Source organism: Pelodiscus sinensis, chromosome 6 (genome assembly GCF_049634645.1).
Source record: "Pelodiscus sinensis isolate JC-2024 chromosome 6, ASM4963464v1, whole genome shotgun sequence".
NCBI classification, from domain to species: domain Eukaryota; kingdom Metazoa; phylum Chordata; order Testudines; family Trionychidae; genus Pelodiscus; species Pelodiscus sinensis.
This window is the reverse complement of record NC_134716.1, coordinates 74,021,420-74,040,718: the sequence shown is the minus strand read 5'-3', so window position 1 is coordinate 74,040,718 and position 19,299 is coordinate 74,021,420. Positions and strand designations below refer to the sequence as shown.

The window sequence follows — 19,299 nt, the reverse complement described above, 5'->3', positions numbered from 1 at the left end:
AAGAGGTAGGTAGTACATTTTGCCAGAGATTCAGCTGTGTGTGTGGTATGCTGCAGCAGCAGTTCATGGCAATATGTTCATTGTTGGAATACTGAGGGGCTTTACTAGTCAGTATCTAGCAAGCTCTACTCAGCAAAACACAAGCTGGGAAACAGGAGTTAATAGTATATAGCTGCCCAACCAACATGAATGGGGGGGGGGGGGGGGGCCAGCAAAAGGCACCTTCCTGATCCCAATGCTGTTTGCCTAAATGTTTCAGCCGCTTTTCGTATGGGGGAGGGGAGATAGGAAGGGGGTAAGCACTTATGCTTTCATGGTTTTCATTTGGAACTTGGAAGCTCAGCAGGCAATCTGAATAGGGAGTTATTATGGCTCCACTGTAACTATATATAAAGTCTCCTATACAAGTGTTCTATAAATAATTAGTGCTTTCCTACGTGGGAAACTTATGTACAATACCCAAACTGCCACACATCCTTACAGGTCACTAGGTTAGCCTGAAGCTTAGTGCTTCTGTTTAAATGGTTGATCTCACAAACCATCGGTCATGTTGTTCAAATGGAAGACAAAGCTCAATTGTGAGATTATCATTATAATTGCCCAACTTGTCATGTAAACAGTGAAGTTTTCTTAAGTCATATCTTCTCACAAATAATTGCATAACAAATGTTTTGTAGCTGTCAGTATAAAGATACTCAAAAAAAAAAAAGCAGTTTTCTTTTGTTAAAAAAAAAAACCTTTATTTTTCCACAAGGAAGAGCGATAGGAAAAAATTAAATTGTTTTCAATTTTTTTTTCTGAAAACAGATTCTACAAGGACATATTCAGCACCAAACTGAGAAAAAAAAGAAAAAAGTACAAACAGCCATAGAATATAATCCATAAAGCAAACATTTAATATTGCACTTTGTTTCTCTTAACATTTTGGATTTTACTTATTTTTTCCTAATTCAAAAATTAGGAGTCTATCTTGAATACTGGGCTAAGAACTGTGATGCTCATGTTGTACGATATCAGGAACTGACCGATATTTATAACAACAAGAAAAAATAATGCCTCTAAAAATTACGTAAAATACTTCAATGGAAAGTATAACATTGTTATAACTTTGAATTTGATCAGTTTGGTTATATAGTGCCAATTAGTACAATATTGGTCAATCCTGCTTTGTGTAATTTTTCATTATATTGCGGTAAGTATTTTAATGCTATGCATATCCAACAATTGTTCCCTAGACTTTTTCAAACAAAAAAGGAAAAAAAACGTAAAACCACCAAATGCCCTTTTATGCCAACAAATCCATTCATGTTTTTTTTTTCATTTTGTGGGGAGGGACATTCACAAAATGGTCTCCCTAAAATTAAAAAACAAAAACAAAAAAGCCCCCAACTTCCTTATTATCCAGTAGATTAGTTTGCTTGTAGAAGTCCAAACCCTTTAACTGAATCACTTAAAACGTGACCCATATTTACACCAGGTTTTTTTTCCACCCTGTCATTTTTAAACATGAAGTGTCTTCCATGTTTTGATAAAGGCCACTTATGGAAAAGCCTAATTTTGTTTTTATGGAGCTTTAAAAACAAGACAGCATTCCATCATTCCACCATGCCGTAGAAAGACTTAAATTTTATTTTCAAATATTTACTTGTAACTCATGGCATTAAATGAATCGAAATAGCCAATCCAAGAAACACTACTTTGTTAAAAATCGTGCTTGAATTTTGAATTTATACATATGCAGCTTTTGCAAATGAACCCTCAAAATTCCTAGTGCCTTCATCTGGATACTTGTGCTAACAGATCCAATGATTCTCTGCCCCTATTCCAAACACTACGATTGTTGGCCCCTTCCACTCTGAACTGTAGAAGTCCCCAGTCTTCAAGTAGTTGAAGTTTTGTTTACAATACATCTACAATTTTTTTTTATAGATTTATAATGTGGCTGTACAGTTACAATCCTTATGCTTAGACATATTTTAGGTTCTTGAGGGAACCCAGGGAACGCAATCATCAAGGCAAATCTCTATTATTATTCTAGTACAGCTGGTAATTTTGGTTTTCTGGCTAAGTTTCGCTTTTCTGACAATCTTACTGTTTTACAATTTTGCAAACGCTGAAGATAACTATACATAGTGCACAGTAACTGAGCCATCTCACCAACCCCATACTCTTCTTCCACTTCATACTTTAAAGACTTACAATATAGGCGTCTAGAATTGGTGATTAAGTAAAACCATGTATAAAAATAAACGCAATTTCCCTTTCCGCTCCCATGGGCTGAGAAAACTCACTATTAATCATGGATAGTATATTACTATTTCTTTTTTAAATTCTTTAATTCTTGCTGGGTGTGTGCTGGTGCTGTCTTCTTTTAAGCTTCAAAACTTGATGAGTATCTTCTGTAGTTGCAGAAAGATACAAGAGAATGAGGGTGCATGTGTTACTTTTGGGCATGTCCCTTTTTTTAAAAAAATCCTCCTTTAATAATAAAAAAAAAAAAGAAAGAAAGAAAAAAAAGTAACAGTGCAACATAACAAAACACACATAGCATTCCAACAGTTTGGCAAGTGATGAGTTCACCTGAGATTAAGTGATTTTTTAGGCAGTCTGTAACAAAATGCTTCTTTGCGGTAATAGTAGAAAGGCAACAAATTCTTAAAAGAAATCAAGAAGGTATACAATCTTGCAGAAGTCTCTTCTTCTTCTGTTATTTTTTCCACATTACTGTTGCTTATCTACTACAGTAGGCTGCAAAACATACAGCAAGAAGGATTGGCTTGAAGGCATTTGATGTTTGTGATAAATCCACAATAGGATCCAAGCTGAAGAGGTGATAAATGATCAGCCTACTAGGACAATTCTGAGCATGTGCATATGCAGGTAAAGTCCAGGCTACATTAAATTAAAAGAAAAAAGTCAGTGCATTTGTCAAGTTTTTCTCAAAGCTTTCTTTTTGCTCCTTGTTGTGCGGAACACAAACAAGTTTCAATGAGTAACAGTCCCGCATAAATGAAAAAAGCTGTAGTGACACTGAACCGCACAACATAAGCAATGCGCATGTGCAAATTTTCAAATCAGAAGAGGATGTCATCCCTCTTTTACAACATGGTGAGTGTTTTGACACATATTACCATAGGTTAAAAAGGCTGCTCCTAGTATGTGCCAGTATTTAAGGAAAAAAAGCTCAGGTCTTCAAGCAAGTGGAGCAGTCCTATGATACTATAGCTCCAGAAGTATGATCACAGGTTGTTTTCACTTATTCACCATTTTACAGGCAAGAGCAATACCGCTTCCTTTGAAAGTACATCTCCAACATAATGCCATGATCCTCAACACGGCAGAGATACGACACAAAATCCAAGTCAACTCAGCAAGTGAATGATTCCTTCAACGAGAGGGACAAGATGGTCTGTCTTCTGTGGGTTGATCAGGGTTTGGATCAATCTGAATGGGAGGGGGGGAAAAAGGAAATAATTTTAACCTTTTTTAAAAAGATAATCAAATTTATAAGTCACAGACACTGTGATAAACAATTAGACTTTTGGGCCCAATCTAAAAGTCACTAAAGTCAATGTAAAGTGACTAGTTGACTATAATGGACTTTGTATCAGGTGACCAGTGTTCCATAGTGGCTTGCATCCTGTACACATCCATGTTTAATTTAGCTTATTTTAAGATCAATGAAAGGATTGTAGCTGTAACCTGATGATACCTGGAGTTTTGCATAACTAGTTTATCTTCTTGACAGTTAGAGACATACAACTCAACAGGCACCGATACTGCCTTCTCATCCCAGGACACTTTATAGATCTTAAAATCCATCCCAAATGGCATTCAAGCATTTTATATTTAAGGCAGATTTTAAATCAAACTGCTCCAAAAGCATGTCACTTCTCAGCTGGAAGATTATTCAACAAAAGTTTGATTTGTCAAAGGCTGCATGAGAGGGACTTCAGAGACTAAGAAGAGAAAGCCAAATAGCCAGCACTGGCTGATGTGATGGCAGGCAGAAAAACTAATCTGAAGGAGATATGAAATATTCTGAACCTAAACCATGTTAAATTATCTAGATATCCAACAAGATACCCAAAAGGTCAACTCAATACTTGAATTGTTACCCACCAAAGTAACCAAAACTGGAATCACAGGCCTAGTGATATAGCTAAATTTACTTAGTGATGTGTCTGATTAGGCCTAGTTGGCTTAATTAGAATCACTATCTGGCAAGCCAATAAATTACAAATACGAGTTATTGACCAATACCCCCCTTTCCTAGTGTAAAGCTAAAATTCTGAATAATGTGCAAAAAGTTGATTGAATTAGCACAAGTCTGCCAAGGGACTCCTAGGTTTCATGGGCTGATACTCATGAGATTTGAAGCGTTTCTATAATCAACACTAAATAGGCACCATGTTTGAAAGGTGATAAAGTGAGGGTAACCTGCATGATGAGTTTAAGTTAAAGACTGATGCTAGGATAGAAATATTTTTGTTATGGTTTATGATTAGCAGACTTAAGATTACTGGCCCAATAGAAATAAGAGTGATCAAAGAATAACCAAAGAATAATAATTCCATGAGAATTTTCAAAGACTTAGGAATACCTCTTATTCCAACTTATGTCAGTGTAAAATGTGGTGTCTGGGAGCTCTGAAAAAGTCAGGCTAATGTTTTCAAAGCTAGGTGTCTTAAAATATGGATTTGGATTTTCATTTTAAGGCATATGATTTATTTTAGTTAAATACAGGTGATAAGCATATGTAGCATCCATGTCATGGGTCTGATAATGCTGTCAGCTGCTCTAGTATAATTCTTCATTAGTCAGTGAAGTAAAATAAATACACCGGTATAAATACACCAGTATGAATCTGAAGTGGAAAATACATTGCTCCATGTTTTGCTTTAGTGGTTTATTTTAATTTTAGAGTGGTGGAATACAGAAGTTCTCATTTTCTACATATTAAACTTCCTCCCCCAGAAAGGAGAATGCAAACATGTGAAACAAAATGTTGTGGCTAACTGCTTTTTTGCTTACTTACCTCTGAATAGAGAGGTGGAGGCAGAAAACGAAACTCCTGGATGTATGCAAATAATGGTCCTTGTAGTGCCCTCTCAAAATCATCATAAGCAGTTATAGGTACAAGGCTGGACTGCCTTTGCTCCTCGGTGACCACTTCTGCATAGCTAGGAGGTGCTGTAGGGAAAAGGTACACGCAGTTCGAACAACAGTTCTTATGCATGTCAAAATACATAACATGACAAATATTAAACTTGATAATTTGCACTAGATAGGTAAAAGAGTTCAGTGAAAAGTGTTTAGCTCTCGTGTTCAACAACAATTCATGCTAATTAATTTAAATCTAATAAGTTTACACTAAGACATGTTGAGAATTTATCTATTTTTGCTCGATTGTCTTCCTGAAATCCAAGCAGGAAGCTTCACATTTCCCCATATACCTCTGGATCATACAGAGGGACTCTCTGTGACCTGGAATTCATACAGGGAACTGGGCTGAAGACTAGGTAGACCAAAAGAGGCAACAGGGACAGTGTTTCCTCTAAGCTGCGTGGCAGCACAGCTTCACAAGTGATTATTAACCCCACCCAGTCAGTCATCTCTGTGCACCAAGGGAACACTGACCAGGGATGAACATCATTCCCTCTCCCTAATCATGTGCAGTCACAGTGGTAGCACAGCTGCCTGAGACAGAGTTGGTGTGAAGGCACTCCATGCAGATGGCCCTATCCTTCCATGCAACCTGTGCACTGATTCCACAGAACCAGCCAGATGAGTCCCATTGCCTTTGGGGCAGATGAGTCCCATTGCCTTTCTGGGACAAGGAGGGGAGAGATAAAAAGGAACTAACCCCATTATAAAGAGATGCAGAGAGCTCAATAAGGAGGAAACCTTGAGATTTCATTCTACCCTGTGGCTTTTATTGTGGGAATGGATTATCTGGGTCTTAATAAATCAGTAAGGATTTATCAAGCTAAAATTAAAAAAAAAAAATCAGACACCTCAATGAATTGTTTGGGAGTTGCATTGTCAAATTACCTTCAGGCCTTTCAGGAAGTGTCAGACCAAGCCAGTTCATATTCATGCTACACTGGCTGCTTACACTTGATGTTCTGCTGCCAAATGGATGAAGAGGAATAGTACCAATGACAAGTGGTAAATTAAGGAATAAATCCATTGCTCCAGGAATATCAACATACACCTAAAAAGTGAGTGACAAAAAGGCCATGATTAAATGTTGCAATAGTTGTCTGTGGGGTTCTATATAAGCTCTTTGTCTTGATTTGACAAGACACATGTTGCTTGAAGATCTATGTGGGTCTTGCTTCTGTTCCCCTTTTGACTCAATCCTGAGAAGTGCTGAGCTCTCAGACTACCAGCCAAACAAATGGAAGTTGAGGATTTTCACTATCTTTCACCATTAGACTCCAGATGCACAAGTCTTTCTGCTTACAGTTATGTATCTGCTTAGTTGGCAAGCAAATATTTTAATGTCTGCTATGGTTCAAAGTCGTCCCCCAGCACCGGCTCCTGTCCCCTGCTTGCCGCCTCTCATAGAAACAGCAAGGAGGGCAAGCGGGAACTACTTGAGTCCCTGCTCCTCCCCTCTCCCATACTCCCTGCAGCACTTCTGCTTTTGAAATGTAAGAACCCTGGAAGGGCTCTTGTACATGTCAAAAGCTGAAGCGCCCACACCGGGAACTGGCACAAATAGGGTCTGAAGCAGTCTCTGCTTGCGTCTTTTCCCAGTTGTGCCTCTGCCTACCCTTTTCCCTGTGGAGACGGTGCTGGGGGAGACTGGCTCCTGCTCTTTCCCCTTGCTGCCTCTATCAGAGAGAGGCAGCAAGGGGGGCGGGGACAACTAGTTGAGTTGCTACTCGACTATCCAATAAGCAGTCGCTTATATCCCTAACTTGTACTATTCATTATAATGCAGCAAGGATTACTACTGCTGAAAATGTCAGTTTCATAACCAACTAAAAACATCGGAGTTTGTTTCAAACTTGTATGTCTTCATGAAAATTAATCATATCATATATGCTTTGACAATATGAGCATTTTACTTACCATTAGTGAGTACTCTACACGAATTATACTACAGTCAAGGATAGATGGGGAAACTGGTGGAATTTTCAACTGTTTGCCATTCCATGTCTCTGTTTTCCCAGATGACAGAGATTCCCCACGCAAGTTGGCAACAAGCTGTTTTACTTCCTTCATTTTTCCTTTGGCATAGAATGCCTGTGTTTGGTAAATGGCTGCCTTTGGCACCACCATACGGGAAGAGCAGTTTTCTATCTCAGCAAAGATCTGAATTGATTCACCTAAAACAGAATTTAACATTCCAGTTATATTACATAGTAGTACAAGAACATTTTCAGCAATTCAAACATGGCTGCAATAAGCCAGATGCTTCTCTTACTGAGCTTACTTGCAAAACACCCATTGATTTCAACAGGAAAAAACCCATACATGTAGAGTCTTAAGTAATAGGGTACTTTTTAAAAAAAAAATTCTATTACTACTCTGCTACGTACCTGGGGTGTAGCCTTTCCTTTCTATTTTGGCACTTAAGGATATTGGGCCTGAGGTACAAAACCAACAACAGAGAGTCTTTTCTTTTGTGCCTGCTTGTGGTGACTGCAAAAGAACAATAAGAGATACCCATGCTTAAATTTGGCTTCAGTGCAAAATAGAAGTAGTTCTACAGCCTTTTAATCAACACAGAGGAATAACCATTAGAGTTTAAAGACCAACTCCTGCTGCTTGTTTTACTCATGGGAATAGTCTTGTTGAGTTCAATGGCATTACATAAGTAAAGCAAGCAAGTTTTGTCCTAATGCATCCCAGCACTAGCAATGGTTAATTAACCAAAGAGCTACCCCAAGACATGCTCATCTTCAACTGTGGACTTTAAATTTAAATTGGAAAATACTGTATATGACACAGTTGGGGGCTTTTTAGCCCATATATCCACAACATACTGTCAGTATAAACTTTCCATATAATTATCTATTCAGCTATCATCCCACATTCTATTTTACTTTTGAAAAATAAATAAATAAAACCCAACTCTGACTACTTTAATCTTGAATATTAACATTTCCTTTCCTTCCAGATTGATCCTGCTGCCATTCCCATATAAGTCAATGGTATTTCTGTTACTGCCTTCCATGAGATCAGGATTAAGGGCCTGATCCAAAGCTCACTGAATTCAATGGAAATCTTTCCCCTGTTCTCAGTGGAGCTTGGATGAGCCCTGGGTCATCTAAAAAAAATTCATTTTTTTACCCATACATACACAAAAGAAACCTATTTCAATGGACTTTATTTTATTTATTTATTGCCTACAATGCTATTTGAGCAAGAAAGAAAGAAAGATTTTATGCCAGATTGAAATATGAGTGCCTCACAAAAAACATCTTAATGCAATATCAGGAAAGCTTAGTAAAATAAAATTTAAAGGAAAATATTCTAGAGTTGTGATAATTTCTCCCTATTGGCAGACAATATCCATATTGAAGTTATGAATAATGCACTGTAGCGCAATTTTACTTTGCATGTTTAAGTTAGCAGTCTATTGTTGAAAGATTCATAAGAGTAACACTGCTTCCCAGGAAACTAAATTATTCTTTATTAAATCAACAAAGAACAGTTCATAGAATTTTCTCTGGAAAGAGATTTCATAGTTTAGCATGTATTCAGTTCACAGCTGAAGTTAAATGTAGATAATTTAAAAATGTGCAACTCCAAATACTTGAAGTTAGTTTTCAAAATGTCAGCTATTCTGAGTAGTTAAAAAATGGTATTTAAAGCATAGTTGCAGTTTAAGGAGCATATTAGTAAAAATTGAGGATTTGGATGTTGTTTTCAGTTATACTTTTTTGTATGGCAAAAAACAAACAATTAGTAATTCTGTCAATTCTTACCAGTAATGAAGGAGTGTTGATATCTATATGTTCAAAGACTGTAAATTCCTTCTTTAATTTTACTGGTAAAAGCCAAGGCCTGTGCAATTCGGCTTTCACCCAATAGCGCACACTGCCATGTCTGCCTTCGAATGAGGTAGCAAGTGGTCTGTGCAGGACACAAAGGTCAAAATTGAGTAAGTCTTTATCCTCTCTTTCGAATAGCTGATCAGAATAAGAATCAGTAAATTGAACTGTACTGTTTATGCTGCATATTTAAGCATAACTTACTTGCAAAGTTTCCATATTTCAAAAAGGATTAAGTTTGGGAGAAAAAAAATCTTTGTAGTTGAATTTTAATTCATCATATATTAGGTATGTCAAAATTGTCACTATTGCCATAGGAATTTTGATGCAACATGCCACCAGGATACATATTTCCTTTAAACTGACAAGAGGCTACTTTTAAATCTGGAGTATATGAAGTTCTAGGACAAAGTAAAGCTAACAATGATTTTAAAAATTAAACGCCCAAATTGCTATCTATGGCAGTCTATTTTGTAGATTAATTAACTACTCTGAGCAGCTTAATTATGCCTACTTTCCTATAGTGTCTATTTCCTCCTTATCTAGTTTAACCTCTTGTTCTTGTAGTTGACTTTAGCTCATGATAGTCTAGGTTAAACACTCTAAAAAACTACTTGACCAATCCCCATGTTTCTCAAATGTTGTAAAATAACTAACAGCCTCAAATTTGCAGTATTCTGATTTCCTGAATTGTACTTCCACATGTCTCTATCCTAGAACAGAGGTCAGGCAACCTTTGGCTCTCAGCTTGTCAGAGTAAGCTGTTGTTGGGCTGTGAGACAGTTTGCTGACATTGAGCGTCTGCTGGTATGGCTCCCTGCAGCTCTCAGTGGCCATAGTCCGCCGTTTCTGGCCAATGGGAGCTGTGGGAAGTGATGCAGAGACCCATCCTAGAATATCATCCTTATGTATTACTAGTGTATTTTTTCAGCGTACAATTCGACACCTCTATCTGTGCATCTGATACATTTACTTTTTCTTAGTGCTATTAAAAATCCAAGTTGAATGTTTTTATTCATCAACATCATTGTATTGTTTAGCACGTAACCACTATGCTTATACCGTTTATTAATCTGTATCTTTACATCCTCCACTTTTCTATACTATGATAGTCTTCAGGCTTTCATCATCAGTTCTCTCTAAAGTCTTCATCATAAGCTAATTTTATGGTTGCTTTCAAGTCATTAACACGGGGTGGGAGACTTAAAGTGATCTGAAGAGGGGATAAACAGTGAGGTGGCACAATTTGCAGATGATACCAAACTGCTCAAAATAGTTAAGTCCAAATAGTTTTAAGACTGTGAAGAGTTTCAAAAGGATCTCACAAGACTAGATGACTGGGCAACAAAATGGCAGATGAATTTTAATGTTGATAAATGGGAAACTAATGCATACTGGAAAACATAATCCAAACTATATGTACATAATGATGGGGACTAAATTAGCTGTTACCACTCAGAGAGATCTTGGAATCATTGTGGACAGTTCTCTGAATCAAACATCCATTCAATGTGCAGCAGAAGTCAAAAAAGCAAACAGAAAGTTAAAAAAGGGATAGAGAATAAGACAAGAATATCTTATTATCACTATATAAATCCATGGTACACCCACATCTCGAATACTGCATGTGGATGTGGTTGCCTCATCTCAAAATAGATATTTTGACACTGGAAAGAGTTCAGAAAAGGGCCACAAAAATTATTATGGGTTTGGAGAGATCAATAAGACTAGGCCTTTTCAGCTTAGAAAAGAGAGTAAGGGGGGGGGGGGGGGGGAATAGGATAAGAGTCTCTAAAATCATGATGGCTCTAGATAAAATAAATAGGGAAAAATTATTTACTTGTCCCCATAACTTAAGAGCTAGGGGCCACCAATTGAAATTAATAGGTAACAGGTTTAAAACAAAAGGGAGTATTTCTACACACAATGCATCGTCAACCTGTGAAACTTCTTGCCAGAGGACATTATGAAGACCAAGACTTTAATGAGGTTCAAAAAAGAGCTAGATACATTCATGGAAGATAGCCATTGATGAGCCTATTAGCCAGGATGGGTAGAAATGATATCCCTAGTTTGTCAGAAGCTGGGAATAGGTGACGGGAGGGAATCACTTGATGATCACCTGTTCTGTTCATTCCCTGTAGGGCACCTTGCATTGTCAGATGTCAGGATACTGGGCTTTATATCCATTTGCATCCTATAGGTGGACCTTTGGTCTGACCAAGTATAGCTGTTCTTATGACTTTTTACCAATCCTCATAATATTTTACCTATCTTCTTCCATCTTAAACTCCTTAATACAGACAGTACACCATTGGTTTTTGATGTCCAAACATATTACTCAGGTTGTTCATCATGTTTACTTATTGATAAGTTTCCTAAAGTCTAGTCCCAATTACAGAATGGAAAACCATTTTACAAAATGAGAAAAGAGTCTGTATAATGCAATTTGACATAAATTTGAGCCGAAAGAGCATTCTGGATGTTGTTCCCATCCAAGTGCCCACCTGGTTTCTAAAATATCCATAGAGGGGTCTTTCTGGATGTGTTTCTAGACAGAGTATAGCCTTTTCAATAGTATCACGGTAGTCCAACTAAATCTACACAATGCTGAGCTTCAATCAAAGCCAATGAGAAATGGAGGTGCTCAGCATCTCTACCACAGACATATATTTTAGCCATTTTCAAAGTGGTTAAATGTTGCATTTATGTCCTGATTTTATTTTTGTTAAAAGTATTAACATTGCCTGACCTAATCATTGCTATCCATTCACCTGCTTGTGTCCACCTTGCTTTCTGTGAAACTATCCTCTTGAAATATGTTTTTGCCCCCATTTACTAGTCTAAACTGTCAAAGGTATCTATCCCCACCTATTCAGATGTAGTTCATTCTATCATATCTGTAACAAATAAACCCAGATTAGTACTACATTTGCTTCTTATGACTTAACTCTGCTTATCTATATGGATATGCTTATCTATCAAGTGGAATCTTGATGCAGAAGGAAGTGATCCCAGCAACACTGCATGGTCCAGAGATCAACTGGTCCTTGAGTATAGCGAGTAAGACATGGGATAATCAAATGACACATATTACACCTGTAATAGCTCACAAAAGGAAATGATTGCTGCTCTTCAATCAATAGCCCTAATTTTGAAAATGTCACCATTTGGAATAAAAGCAACCTCTTTAATAGGACTATGTCCTTGTGGCATGTTTTAGTGCAATCCCTACCACCATTGAAAAGGGTTTTATTTTTTCCCCAACTAGAATTTTCCACATATAGTGCTTGTTTTTATAAATATGTATTTCAACATTATGTCATACAGCATTGGTATAACATGTGGTACTCACGTCTGTGGAAGCTCAAAGCTGAATGCATATTCGTGCCTTCCTGAATGAATAGTGTTGAGGCCTTCTTCAGAATTGTCATCCTCTAGGAGAAAGAAAAAAAAATGCTATTCCATTTCTGATCATTTTTTACACACCAAAATATACTACACGGTTTTCTTGCTTGTACTGTAATAAGAAATATCATTCTTGAGAGACTACGTGTTTAAGATACAATCTATTTGGATTCAATAAAACAAAATATTGTTAAGTAAGGCAACATGTTTAGAATCCATTTACATAAAAGCACATTAGCCACAATTTTAAGAGAATAGGCTTGGATGTGAGTACAGGTTGGACCTCCTTAGTCCAGCACTGTCGGGTCCTGACAGGTCCTGAATGACAGAATTTGCTGGATCAGAGGAGGTGTCTCCTGCCATGGGCCCAAGCCAGCCAACCTCCTGCCTCTGGCCCACTCTGCCTTTTCCCCAGCCGTGTTGTCCACTCTGCTGCCACCAGCCTCAGATTGCCATGGGTGGCTAGGGTTCTCTGGCCCTGGCCAGCGCTGCCACATACAGCCAGATTTCCCCAGCCCCATGCTACCACAGGAGGCAGAGCTTCTCCGGCTCCCAACCCCGTGCTCCTGAGGGCTGTCAGGGTTCTCGATGCTGTCACGGGGGCCCAGGCTTCTATAGTCCTGTGCTGTCATGGGCAGCCAGCCAGGCTTTTACAGCCTCATGTTGTTGTGAGCACCTGGTGTTCCCCAGTCCCCGGCTCCGCACTGCTGCAGGCTGCGAGTGTTTTGGTCCCTGGCCCCAGCACAGGTGTGAGGCTCCTCTGGCCCCAGCCAGGCTCCTGGCCCTCCTTCTCATTAGGCTCCTGTGCTCTCTGGTCCAGGAGCATCCATGGTCCTGCTGGACCACACATGATGCTGGACCAGAAAGTGCCCGTTTTCAGAGGCACAACCTGTAGTACAATTCCAGTGTCTATTTAAACATAATACAAACCTATAATGGTAACCACTTTTCAAAAGAATTCCAATGGGCCTTAAATAAAATTGCTGAATGATATTCAGAAAGTAACCCCATGTTATACCGACTATGGAGTCTGTGCTAGAAGAATAAATTTAGCAACTCGTCTTCTGTTTATTTTCTGCCTAGCAACAGACTTCATAAATTAGATGCAAAAATATCCTGTTCTGTAAGAGACCTGGAAAGTATTAGCAAAATCAAAAGGCATGGAAGTGTAGCTCTCTAAACGTTGCTGATAATTTAGTAGTAAAGTCATCTGAAGCTCTACGGTATTAGTTCTAGTTCCAGATAAGCTGACCTTCCTTGTTCTTGTAGAATAGTGATAGAAATGTTGCCGTGTTAGTCTGGGGTAGTTGAAGCAAAATGCAGGACAATGTAGCACTTTAAAGACTAACAAGATGGTTTATTAGATGATGAGCTTTCGTGGGCCAGACCCACTTTGATCTGAGGAAGTGGGTCTGGCCCACGAAAGCTCATCATCTAATAAACCATCTTGTTAGTCTTTAAAGTGCTACATTGTCCTGCATTTTCCTTGTTCTTAGCCATCATTCCTTGGTGTTACATGGAAAGTGCTTGCACATTGAATTTTATTGAGAACTATAAAACTTGAAAAACAGACTCTCCTCAAAATGGAATATTTGGTGAAGTTCAAAATAAATACTTCTATGCAAAAGTTTTCCAGCAATAACTCAAATGAAGGGAGTTGACTGGTATATCTCTATTCATCAATGACCATTTGGGAGCCTGACCCTCCCCCTCCCCGGAAAAAAAAAAAAGAGGGGCAGAAAAATAGAAGACTTTTTTAGATATTTGTTCTTATCCTTCCCATCCCTGCTTCCCAAAATGTGTGCTGCACTCGACTTCCATTTAACCAAAAAAATTTAAAAAGTGATATAAAAGGCATAATATCTACAGGATTAGATCATCTAAACCTACTCGGGGAGATTTATGCCCATCTCCAGCATGCGGTGTCACTGAAACTGCATCCTGGATTTTCACAAGGGCATTTCAGTCTTTATCCTTTTCTAGATTTGAATCATTTCCTGGCACCGAAGTTTCTCTCCTTCTCCTCCTTTCTGCCAGCTCAGCACTCCCATTGAGTCTCCGCAGCAGCAGCGAAACTGTGGTAAACAAGTGCTGAGCTGTCAATCACAGACCAGACTGGAGCAGGAGAGGACCGGCCTAAACCGGCGCGAGCAGCTCCCCAGCCAGCCAGCCGCTCGCGTACAGGCAGTGAACATCACACGAGCGCCCTCGCTCAGCACCTCCCTCGCGCGCAACCCAACCTGACAGGCCGGGGGAGCCGCCCCCTGCCTGGGCTTCCGCCTCGCACGCGGCCGGGCAGTGGTGCTCGCGCGCCGCCCGGCTCCTTACTGCCGGGGCGCCCCGTGCCGCTGGGCTAACACCACCCGGCCCCGGGGTGGGCTCGCCATGGCAAAGCGCGGGCAGGGGGCGGCGGGGAGGACTCTCTTCGCCTCCCTGGGGACCCTCAGGCAGCCCCAACCCCGGGGCGTCCCCGCGGAGCAGTGTAGCCAGGACAGAGCCGCTCGCCCGCCCGCACCTAACAGCCGGCAGCGAGACCCGCCCGGCCTCTGCGCCGAGGGGCATTTGCCACCCTCCGCCGGTTCGCGGGACGAGTGAGAGTGCGGGGGGAGGGCCCGCTCCCAGGATCGGGCCCAAGCCGTGCGAGCGGGACCCCGGGAGGATAATTTCCCGCCCCGAGCAGCAATAAGTGGCTGCCGGTGGCACCCCCTCTGCGTCGCACGTTGCAACCCGGGTGGCGAAACGACTCTTCTTCCTCCCGCTCCACCCAGCTTCCCTCCCTCCAATTAGCGTTTGGCATCGCCTTAGCAACAGGCTAACAAACCCCACTAGACCAATGACTGAGAGCACTGGGCGTGGTCTCTTGTTACCAGGCTAGGCTGAGAAGTGCCCGAGCTAAGTCATTGAAACTCCCTTTTTTCCATTCAGCAACAGCCCACTGTTAGCAGCAGCGCCTGCCTGTGCTGCAGATGGAGCGGCTGGCTGAGCTGCTCCAAGCTCACAGTATAAGTGAAAGCACAAATCACGGTTTACGCAACACACACTGCGCTTTATCTACAAGTGCTTCTCATTTGCAAGCTTCAGATCTACTCCACCTTCCCTACCAGCTTTCGTCTCCTGCTTTCCATTCAAACAGAGGTATGTGAGTGATACTGGTGGAGAGACGCTTGAGATACATACTCATACATACAAAGTCATTCCTGCTTTTAAAACTGCCATTAGAAAGCTCTGGACATATTTGTGACCCTACACGCGGAACGATGCATGCATTTTTGCGCCTATGCTGGGTGTGGGTGGGTTCTGGGATAGAAAATAGGGTATAAGGCAAATGCACTTTGCATAGACGAAATGTTTGCACGGTAAGAAAATAAAGAGCCTTTTAGTTCAATGCCTCTACCAATTACATTTACCTGCTTCTAACATAACTGAAATCCTTCCCATGCCTATGTAAAATACTCGATTTAGAGTCAGTGTAACGAACACTGTAACTTCTTTATTGATATTTCTTTTTTAGGCAAGGGGGAAATACACACATCTCTGCAGCAAATATACTGCATACAGATGTAAAAAGAGCCGAAAATTACATAAACACTTCTAACATTTTCTTGTGCTAAGCATTAAGTCATCGCTATCACCTGACGTGTGTAAACCAATCTGCGGAGAGGAGAGAATGCGCACCCCCCTCCCACTCCCTAGTACTGGTCCCAAACAGGATTGAACCGCTTCTAACAAAGGGTGGAAACTTCAGAAAAACAAGCTTAGTCTCCTATACTTCCACTATGCAACCTTTCAAACAATAGATGAATAATCAGAAGACCCACTCCTCTCTTTAAAATGGCTTTTTCCTAACCTAAATCAGATCCTTTTCTACAGTACTTTTCATTTCCATTGGGGCTGGCACAAGAGGCTTCATTGAATGCAGATTCCAGAAGTCCTTAACTTAGAAATGATGGTCTAATTATATAATAATGGACTCTAAGTGGCCTTTCAGACAGACTTCTTTACAGCTGTCTCACTGACATACAGTGTATTAAAAAAAATCTGTTCTTTTACTAACTTTGTTTAAAGCCAAGGAAAGAAAAAAACCACACGTGGAGTGCTGACTGCATATGTCAAAATAAACCACATGGAATCCTTTATCTGCCAACAATTACCCATCACTGAAGGGTTATCAGATATATTATTTGAAAATTGGAATTGTTTCCATAAATGTCAAAAGCAGAAGTCTATGCATTAATTCATCTCAGTACTTATGACGAGATTACAAAAAAAAATTATTTACACATCTGATTTCTGACTCTGTTTTTTCTTAATATCTCAAGGGAAGCAAAAAAATCTTCTAATGTCTAGCAAATCCATAGGACAAAAGTATGTTTACATTAAAAATGAAACCCTCATGTATTGAAAGTGCGCATGAAAGAGGCTCTGTTTAAGAGCAGGTAGTTGGGAAAAGTCTTGTTTGTATGCACTTTACAGCTGCATCTCAGTACAATTTTAACAGTAAATGTACATACAATCAAATACAAAGCCGTACCTACTTGCATCCAAAATGACTGTATATAATTTCGACTAGAGTAATACAATGACTTACCTCTTTCGTGCCCAATTAAGATGTCTTTATGGTTGAAATATTCTACTTCTTCAGTGTAATTCTGTGTATAGGCAGTGTTGGATCCAGCATTTCTAGATTCTGTCCAGCGTACTTTTGCATGTCCTCTTGCATGAATTTTAAGAGATTTTACTCTTATTTCCCCAGTAACTTCTAAATTGACCCTTCCTGAGACTGTGTCCCCACTAGAATAGACGGGGACATTGCTGTCATTGAGACAGTCAAAGCTTATTGTCAAACTCTTCACCTTCCCCAGCACCATGTTTTATAACAAAGTCTATAAAAATATATTGTAAGAAAAAAACAACAAAAGTCAAGATCTCATAAAATGCGATCTTCACTTTACACTGATCAATGCCTCTGCCGTGCAAGAAGCTTGCCGGCAGGATCAGTGTATTCTCTACAAACACTTCATTGGGATTGCTAAAAAGTAACAGCACTAGATGCTGTTCGTAGCTACTACCCAGCTCTGTGGTCTCTGTACAAAGACGGGCTGGTTGCAGCCAGCCAGCTCACTTAAGACTAGCTTTGTGAAAAACAAGCGGAGTGCGCATGAGCGGGCTGCTGCTGCTTCTCTTCCTTATAGGTGTAGCAGAGAAGACGAGCCTGCTGTGGAACAGAAGCTAGCGTCTACTCCATTCTGTCTCCCGTAGTGTGTCCGCTACCCTAAACTCTTTAAACGGGATGCAGATTTGTACCAAATAGCCTCTAATACCAGGCATAGAGCATTATATTATAGCGTAGGAATAGAGAGAAATGGGGGACTGAGAGCTAATGCTTCAAACAGCTGATAGAGAACACAGCCACAAGCCCAAACCTCCCAAAGTGTTTGCTTCTGGGAAGTACTGTGCTGGAATGGGAGTGAGAGAGGTTAGAGGGAAATAAGGCACATATCGAGGGATCTGGGACATCTTTCATCCCAAAGAGGAGCTTGTTCAATGACTATATCTGGTGCATTCCAGAAAGCAAAATATTTTGCTCTTCAAAGCATTTCAGCTGGAAATAAAAAACCATCTTGGCAGAAAATGGGATGAAATCCACCAGCTTCAGTGAAATCTCTCTTCCATCCCTCCCATTCCTTTCAATCTGGTCCTGGAAACCAAGAGAGGCACCCCACAAAATTTCAACCTGTTCCATTGGAAATTTCTCTTACCTCTCCTGTATTTTTAAAGTTGATATTTAACAGGAAAAAGAGGGAAGGGGGATCTTTAGCCTCAGTGCTTCCCTCCTATATACAATTAGGCCAATTACAGACACCAGCTGCATTTTTTTGGTTCAGATTATTTCCACTTCTGTATGCTGTGCCACCTGTAGAAATACAGCAGAGTTTAAAACCCTTCAAAAAGGTTTGGCTAAGTATATTACAGAGAGAATTTTGTAAAATAAACATTCTGTGAGAATTGGTGCAACTTTGTATATAGATAAAAGAACAAAAAGGTTAAATACTGACAACAAGAGAATATTGTCATTGCTTAACCAAATTGTCTAGATTAAATTAAATGCTACATTTCTTTTCCAAGTTCCTTGTTTATTGAAATAAGCAATTCATTATGATATATAATTTAATTGGTTAATATTAAACAGATTAATTTGTGTTGACAGTTATGGTTGTGTAAATTCTGTATCTAAAATAAAGTTCAGAGAAACAGTTTTGCTTTGTAGTATTGTGCCAATATATTATTTTCTTAAGGAAGTTTTTCAAATTTTCCTTTGGCAGACACCTGGTGGAAATTCTTTTGCTTTTTAGTCTTCTAGTGTCTTAATACATTTTATGTTTCTGCACCATCTTGTGGCAAATAGGGGAAATTTTCACAGGCACTTTGCAATGGTACTTCATTTCTTTTTGACACTGTGGTTTTGTTCCCCTACTCACAAATATGTGTGCAAAGGCTCCTTTCCAGGTACAGATCTTCCTTCCCCTGTGGAGTGAGATGATCGTCTGCTTCAGTGGGTCTGTTCTCCTCTGCTTCAGCTACCCCAGACTAACACGGCTACATTTCTATCACTGTTCTCCTCTGTTAGTTTTCAGAATCCCATCAATAAGTCTCTAGTCTGCTGTAGGACTGTTTGGCCCATATATACGCTTACCTCTATGCACCCTCCTACAAAAATCCAGCAGAAAAGTTAATAAACTTGGTGGCTGTGTCTAGACTGGCCAGTTTTTCTGGAAAATCAGCCGCTTTTCCGGAAAAACTTGCCAGCTGTCTACAATGGCCGTTTGAATTTCCGCAAAAGCACTGACTTCCTACTGTAAGAAATCGGTGCTTTCTGCAG

General features: G+C 39.8%; 1 protein-coding gene and 1 long non-coding RNA gene across 5 annotated transcripts in view; one reads left to right on the top strand and one right to left on the bottom strand.

The window, feature by feature from the left end:
* Window positions 1-713: 713 nt before the first annotated feature.
* ARRDC3 (arrestin domain containing 3) lies at window positions 714-17,530 on the bottom strand. Of its 4 annotated transcripts, XM_075932156.1 has the most exons (8): window positions 17,008-17,528; window positions 12,367-12,448; window positions 8,946-9,093; window positions 7,554-7,656; window positions 7,084-7,340; window positions 6,055-6,217; window positions 5,039-5,193; window positions 714-3,444 (listed from the first exon to the last, which is right to left on the bottom strand). In XM_075932156.1, exons 1-8 carry the CDS (start codon window positions 17,285-17,287, stop codon window positions 3,388-3,390), a joined length of 1,245 nt encoding a protein of 414 aa, XP_075788271.1. In that variant the 5' UTR covers window positions 17,288-17,528; the 3' UTR covers window positions 714-3,387. The 4 variants fall into 4 exon arrangements, with proteins under 4 accessions (XP_075788271.1, XP_075788275.1, XP_075788274.1 ...); XM_075932160.1 differs by lacking the exon at window positions 8,946-9,093 and having other exon boundaries at window positions 17,008-17,065; XM_075932159.1 differs by lacking the exons at window positions 8,946-9,093; window positions 17,008-17,528 and adding an exon at window positions 14,310-15,146.
* LOC142829906 (uncharacterized) overlaps window positions 15,174-19,299 on the top strand; it is a 99,591-nt gene continuing 95,465 nt past the window's right edge. The window contains exon 1 of the long non-coding RNA XR_012904814.1: window positions 15,174-15,554. This is a non-coding gene — a long non-coding RNA (uncharacterized LOC142829906). The remainder of the gene's footprint in view (window positions 15,555-19,299) is intronic.

Excerpts from the sequence above, each read along its gene's own strand:
- ARRDC3 (XM_075932156.1), bottom strand. The coding sequence starts at position 17,287 with ATGGTGCTGGGGAAGGTGAAGAGTTTGACAATAAGCTTTGACTGTCTC. Across the intron at positions 7,341-7,553 it reads AAGGAAAGGCTACACCCCAG|GTGAATCAATTCAGATCTTT; the intron begins GTACGTAGCAGA and ends ATTCTGTTTTAG. Across the intron at positions 3,445-5,038 it reads CTCCACCTCTCTATTCAGAG|ATTGATCCAAACCCTGATCA; the intron begins GTAAGTAAGCAA and ends CCTCCCATTCAG.